Consider the following 7215-nt stretch of genomic DNA (forward strand, 5'->3'; position numbering starts at 1 on the left):
TCATGAATTATAAAAATGTAAGTTTGGATCGTGCACTTTCACGACTACGTCCAGAAATGTGAGAGACAGTTATGGCCAAAATAACAAATACAATAACATTTTTCTCATATTTGAATGCAATAGCATACGTTGTTACAAGACGCCAATACTAAACTGTTTCAACACTCTTTTAGCAAATCGCAAATTTACAGAAGTGTTTGTTTTCCCAGAACGCATGGATGGGTCAACCTCAGCAATTCTGTAGATTTATATATTCCCTCCCACACACACTAAAATCAAAAAAGAAACCTAAAAAAAATGACAAATATCCTTTAATTTCATTTGACAAAACAGATGTAGTCAGAACAGATGATAAGCATATGACATAGGACACTCATTTTCTTTAGTCACAAAATATTGTTTTTATTCAGCTGTGTGGATCAGTCCCTTCTCGAAGAGCAGCTCAGCCAGAGACATCTGCAAAATGAGATTCATTCATTCGTAAAAGCAATCTGAGCAGGTCATTAAGGGCTTTGAGTATGAAACAAATGCATGCAGTACCTTAGCCTCCATTGTCTCACATGGAAAACTGGCCACAGAAACAAACTTGGGATATGAATGAATCAGAAACTCCATGGCATCAATGTGCTGAATAAAAAACAAAACATGATTAGCCCTTAATGCTTAGAGAAAGTAAAAGCTGCAGTGATTTCAGACAAGAGTGCATATGTACCTCTGCTTTCATCTCAATGCTCTTGGGCTCTTCTTTATGATAGACTCTGGAGTTCTCAGTAGTGTAGAAAAGAGAGACTGTTTCTCCATCACCGCACAACCTATGAAGACAAATATATTTTGCTTTTTATTTTAGCATATGTTGATAAATTAAAATACCAGCAAACTAATGTGTATCTTCATAATGAGTTATATTACTTTGTGGCACCCGAAGTTCTCTTATCACATTCCATTCAGACTGCAAATTCACTTTTTTACAACTCAAGTATATTTATGCAATATAAGATTGGCAAGCCTGATAATTGTTATAGAAAATACTGTGCATTGGTACCTTGCAGCTCCAGCCCGCACAAGTCTGATTTGGGTTTGGCCCTTCAGTTTAACAGTCACATCAAGGGCCTCCCCGTCTCCCCATCGAGCAGGAGCCCCGTACACACTGCTGGCCTTCTCCTCTACAAAGCACACACACATACATTTTATTGAATGAATATTTGAGCTTTAATCTATGGAAGGTAATTATCACAGTGCTTACTTTTTCCTTAAAAATTTTGAAATCTCAATATTCTGATATAAACTATGAGATACAAAAAGTCAGAATTATGAGTTAACAAGCCAGAAAAAAAAATCTAAATTGTGAGTTAACAAGCCAGAAGAAAAGTCAAACTTGTTTTATTACATGTTGAAAACAAGCTTCAATGGTAACTGGTTTAACATACAGTACTGTAGCAGAAACAAAAACTACAGAATTGCAAAAAAGGTCAATTGTGAGATGTAAACTCGAAATTCAGAAAGTCCGAATTACGAGAAAGAAATAAGAAACGAGAAAAAATAAACTAAATTCGAAATAAAAAGTCATAATTGTGTGATGTAAACTGAAAATTCAGAAAGTCAGAATAAGGAGAAATAAATTAGAAAAAATAAAATTCGTAATAAAAAGTCTTAATTATGAGATGTAAACTGTAAATTCAGAAAGAGAATTACGAGGAATAGATGAGAAATGAGAAAAAAATAAACAAAATTTGAAACAGTCATAATTGTGAGATGTAAACTGAAAATTCAGAAAGTCAGAATTTTGAGAAATAAATGAGAAACGAGAAAAAATAAAATTCAAAATAAAAATGTCATAATTGTGAGGTGAAAATTTACAAAAAAAGTAAAAATTGCAAGATATTGCAATGACCTTTTAGTGTTTGCGGAAACAAGCTTCCATATTAATCAGTTTAACATACAGTATAAAACAGATATTGAATTACTGCAATATCTGATACAACACAAATACTTGAACCATGTTATTTCTGTAAAACTGGAATACATTGAGACATTTACCAGATGTATATTTACTGAAACTCACAGAACTGGTTTCGACAGAAGTTATATGTCTGACCTTGCAAAGAGGATATTTTAATATGAAAAAATCCCAAAAACCACCTGACCTTACGTTTAGTTGTGGCGTGTTCTTGTGAGACTCACCAGCGCTCAGCACCGGAGGAAGGCAGTCGTGCAGGAAGTCTCTGGCTTTCTGATCCACAGCAGCATCGACTGGCGCAAAACTCACCAGTTTCTTCATCAGGCCCTCGACGCGTGCAACGAATTTGTCTCTTCGTGGGTCTTCCTGTTCACACGCACAAGCGATTTCTGTGTCAATACGGGTCAGGAACATACAGAACGGAGCCTGTATACTAACAGAGTAGAGACACGAGTACCTTCTCAGAGTTCTGCACTCCCATGAACTGAAGGTAATCGAGCGGCAGTCCCTTCCTGAACTCAATGTCTTCCTCCATCGCGATCTCCAGAGCCGCTGGCATCAACTGCAAATCAAATACATCCACTGAAGTCACAAGATGTAATCTAGCTGAATCCTACATAGAAATATCTGCTTCACATTTTAATCACTAATCTGCATTATTTCTGTAATGCAAATAAATAAATTCATCATGGATTCTTTTCGCTTCGTTCACAGCACAGACTCAGGAGTGAAGGGTCGTACTTTGAGGAGCAGGTCTCCCCAGCTGTTCCTCTGGAAGGAGGAGACGGTGATGTGCATCGAGTGAGCGTCAGGCAGACAGTCGCCCTGATGAATGAAGCCACGAGGAAAATACAGCAGATCGCCAGCTTCCAGCACCACGTCCATGATGGGCTGCCCGATCTCATCCTGACTGAAGTTAGCTTGAGGAGAAATGCAACAGAGATTGATTTCTTTAATAATACAATCTAAATAATAAAACTCTTGCTTTGTGTGTAAAGTCTGTACTTACGACTAGACACTAGTGGCAACACTTCATCTTTAGATCTGAAGGACAACAGAGGTGCTACAAGTTAATACTGCATCTCTTCAATTGCTGCAAGTAAAGATTTAAGTTTGTTTTTGGACATATGACAGCTGAAGTTTAAAGGAATAGTTCACTCAGAAATGAAATGTCCTCACACTGCAGGCTATCCAAGATGTAGATCAGTTTGTTTCTTCATCAGATTTGGAGAAATTATCACTTGCTCACCAATGGATGCTCTGCAGTGAATGGGTGCCGTCAGAATGAGAGTCCAAACAGCTGATAAAAACATCACAATAATCCACAAGTAATCCACACCACTCCACTCCATCAGTTAATGTCTTGTGAAGCCAAAAGCTACGTGTCTATGAGGAACAAATCCATCATAAAGTTGTTTTAACTTTAAACTATCTCTTCTGACCAAAATATGCCGTCTTCTCACATTAAAATCCACCAACATATCTGTTTTGGCTTGTAAACGGTGCTTGATCTGTGCATATTTCCCTCCCGATTCAAACAAGATGACTTTTTCACTGAAGAAAGGAATATTATGTCTACAAGCAATGGTTTGTAGACAAACATGTAACTTTTCACCTTACAAGACATACACTGATGGACTGGAGTGCTGTGGATTATTGTGATGTTTTTATCAGCTGTTTGGACTCTCATTCTGACGGCACCCATTCACTGCAGAGGATCCATTGCTGAGACACTGATGCAATGCTGCATTTCTCCACATCTAATGAAAAAACAAACTCATCTACATCTTGCATGGCCTGAGGGTGAGAAAATATAACAAATCTTAATTTTTAGGTGAACTACTTCTTTAAAGCGTAACTGATCACTCACCGAGGGTTGTACACTCTCCAGTGCTTTTTCCCCTCCAACTGCAAAATGAACGCCTCTATATCATCATAGTGAGGAGCAAAACCCTGCGTCCCCGCTGGTGTCAGATAGCTGAAAAACATATTACAGTTAAACAATAACTGACAGAATCGATCAAATTCATGTAGTAATGTAGTGCTAATGAGTCTTTGTCACATACACGTTTGCGCCCGCCATACTGCCAAACTTCTCCTGAAGAATAGAGAGCACTTGCCACACGGTGGAGGAAAATGCTTGAGGATTGAGCATTCGGAGAGAACAGCCGCTCTGACAACAGATGACAAACAACATCTGTGAATAAACTTCACACTGTAACAGTACATTAAACACTGAGGCTTTACAGATGGGTTATTTCTACTGTAATGACAGTTCCTCCAGTTTGAAGAATGCATATTATCAGCTTTATTCTATTGTGTGGTATTGTTTGATGTTGGTAAGACTTGTAAATGTCTTTGAATGAAGTCTCTTCTGCTCACCAAGGCTGCATTTATTTAATCAAAAATACAGTAGAAACTGTAAAATTATGAAATATTATTAGAATTTAAAATAGCCATTTTCTATTTGAATATATAGTAAAATGTAATTTATTTCTGTGATCAAAGCTGAATTTTCAGCATCAGTCTTCAGTGTCACATGATCTTCAGAAATCATTCTAATATGCTGATTTGCAACACAAGAAACATTCCTGATTATTATCAGTGTTGAAAACAGTTGTGAAAATGTACCTCATAAAAGTCCCACACAGTGTATGGTAAGGCTCTTCCTGGAGGATTGTGTGTCTCTCTTTTTCCATTTGTGTAGCTCGTCACATCCAGATTCACTCCATACTGCACGTCATCCTGAACAAAACACTGCACATTATTATATCTGACAGCAACATTAGATACATTCATTCCTTCTACACTAAAGAAAAACACTGCTTACGTTTCTTAAGATGTGGTCAAACTCAGCCGTCGAAAAGAGTCCTTTGTAATAGTCTGGATTCTGTCGTTGGATCAGAATCGGTTTCTTCTCCCAGTTATCTCTATAATGTGAAGAGTACAAGACCTGTAAATCATCTCTGATCCAAAGTGACTTCTAGTACACTCTGTGGATGAAATATTAAATAAATATATGTGACCCTGGAGCACTAAACCAGTCTGAAGTCTCTGGGGTATATTTGTAGCAATAGCCAACAATGCATTGTATGGGTCAAAATTATCATTTTTTCTTTTATGCCAAAAATCATTAGGATATTAAGTAAAGATCATGTTCCATGAAGATATTTTGTAAATTTCCTACCATAAATATATCAAAACTGAATTTTGGATTAGTAACATGCATTGCTAAGAACTTCATTTGGACAAATTTAAAGGAGATTTTCTCAATATTTAGATTTTTTGCACCCTCAGATTCCAGATTTTCAAATACTTGTATCTCAGCCAAATATCATCTGATCCTAACAAATGGAAAGCTTATTTATTCAGCTTACAGATGTACAAATCTCAATTAAAAAAAAAAACTGACCCTTATGACTGGTTTTGTGCTCCAGGGTTACATATTATATATTGTGAATTATAATTATTATTAATATCTGAGAAGAAGAGTAAGACTCTAAGTCAGATATAAACTAGCATCTCTGACATTTTCCTCAGAACTGTGAGTTTATATCGCAATTCTGAGTGTGTATCCCACAGTTTTCTTTTTATCATAATTGCAAGAAAAAAAGTCAGAATTGTGAGATAAAGAGTTGCAACTACCTTTTCAATTTTTTTACCCCATGGCAGAAACAAGCTTCAATACAATTCAGTTCACAAACATTGGTGTGTCGATGTTACAAAGCTCATCAATTAAGAAACAGATTAAATTTCACTATGAATGTGTGTGTTTGCGCTCTCGCACCTGAAGAAGCTCTTGTCTTGGACGGGGTGAAGAAGCCACTGGAACAGTCTGTTGGCTCTTTCTCTGCTGTTGTTGACCTTCGCCAGATCCGTCAGGAGTGCATCAAGAGCTGGACCCTCAGATCCTTCACCATCATGTGTCTCACAGTCCTTCTCCTGGAAAAACACAAGATCATGAGCTTCAGATGTCCACTGGTGCTCCAGTATCTGGCATCACACGCTCAGACACTCACCGCCTTAGATGTCTCCTTTTCACTGCTGCTGAGCTTCATGCTGGACTTCAGAGGTCTCGTTCTTTTCTTTTTATTGGGTTTCTTCTTTGGTTGGATGCCATTCTCCTTCTTTTTGATTTTCTTCGCTGGCGGAGACTTAGCCTGCGAGGCAAGAGTCATGCAATTACTTTTACAGCTCTTACAAAAAAATAATAATACCATGGTAATTTTAATACACATGGGTCTTCAATCCCAAATCCATCCTGGTGCGAGGGCCCACGTGCTAAAAGGCAACAATATATTTTCATGAATAAAGAACACATTTGTACAGTGAAAAATCAGTATTATAAATATTATTTAGAATATTAGTTTTTCACTGTACAAATATCTAAAGAATAAATATATTCCAAATAATATTTTACATGCATTTATTAAAATAATATATATTTTTTAATATGTTAATTACTGTATTTTGTTTACACAACATAGTTGCACTGTTAGATTTATTACAACCAATCTTTAAATCAGTTACTTAATTATTTTGTTAAAAATGTTTTTAGTTACTTTAATCTTATTTTTTGTTTGTACTTTTTTGTTTACACTGTTTGACTAACATTTCCCGGTTTGAAAACCCCTGCTAATATTGAGTAACAATTGTTTGAGTGATTGATTTTTATGATTATTATATTTACATGCAATTTTATTTAAATAGTAGCTAAAGAATGCTGTTTTGTTAGCGAGAGAACAGAGAAGTTTAGTACACTGTATATATAGTAAATTGTATTCAACGTGTATTCATTATATTAGAAGCCAACACCGATGAGCTTGACTTAATTAAAAGATTTGCACCGAAATGATGGTTATTTTCCTTCGTAAATAGCTTTTTTATCATGCAATCCCACATATCCAACATCTTTACCTGATATTGTGGTTTTGTCCCTCCTGATAATGACTGATAGATAGATAATGCAGACATGCGTTTTCTTTCCATGGCTCAGATGTTAAAAGTAGAGACCAGACACATGAGCGCTTTTCTTCTGCCGGAGTCAATACAGACAAACAGCGCTCACAGTGCCACCTACAGCTCTGGAGCTGCGAATGCATGTTTAAAACATTTTCCTCTAACTGTGATCCGCCCGTGTGTGATATCTCAAACACACAAATAGACGATTATCAGTAAATTATTCTTTTTATGCTGATATATTACCGAAAACCGAAATTGCAAACGTACTCTCGCGCTCTCCGCTCTGAGCGCTAGAT

At 36.5% G+C, this 7215-nt stretch overlaps 1 protein-coding gene across 1 annotated transcript; it reads right to left on the reverse strand.

The window, feature by feature from the left end:
• Positions 1 to 293: 293 nt before the first annotated feature.
• On the reverse strand, positions 294 to 7024 carry LOC109113080 (ribosomal oxygenase 1-like). Its single transcript, XM_042747402.1, has 15 exons — positions 6875 to 7024; positions 5977 to 6117; positions 5745 to 5899; positions 4788 to 4887; positions 4589 to 4702; positions 4024 to 4130; positions 3828 to 3935; positions 2967 to 3001; positions 2699 to 2877; positions 2415 to 2519; positions 2182 to 2323; positions 1043 to 1163; positions 713 to 812; positions 541 to 627; positions 294 to 456 (listed from the first exon to the last, which is right to left on the reverse strand). Exons 1-15 carry the CDS (start codon positions 6944 to 6946, stop codon positions 403 to 405), a joined length of 1620 nt encoding a protein of 539 aa, XP_042603336.1. The 5' UTR covers positions 6947 to 7024; the 3' UTR covers positions 294 to 402.
• Between the last annotated feature and the right edge of the window lie 191 nt (positions 7025 to 7215).

The sequence above is a fragment of the Cyprinus carpio genome, chromosome B20, assembly GCF_018340385.1.
Source record: "Cyprinus carpio isolate SPL01 chromosome B20, ASM1834038v1, whole genome shotgun sequence".
Taxonomy (NCBI): Eukaryota; Metazoa; Chordata; class Actinopteri; order Cypriniformes; family Cyprinidae; genus Cyprinus; species Cyprinus carpio.

Excerpts from the sequence above, each read along its gene's own strand:
- LOC109113080 (XM_042747402.1), bottom strand. The coding sequence starts at position 6,946 with ATGGAAAGAAAACGCATGTCTGCATTATCTATCTATCAGTCATTATCA. Across the intron at positions 3,936-4,023 it reads AGTATGGCGGGCGCAAACGT|CTATCTGACACCAGCGGGGA; the intron begins GTATGTGACAAA and ends TATGTTTTTCAG. Across the intron at positions 2,324-2,414 it reads GAGTGCAGAACTCTGAGAAG|GAAGACCCACGAAGAGACAA; the intron begins GTACTCGTGTCT and ends GCGTGTGAACAG.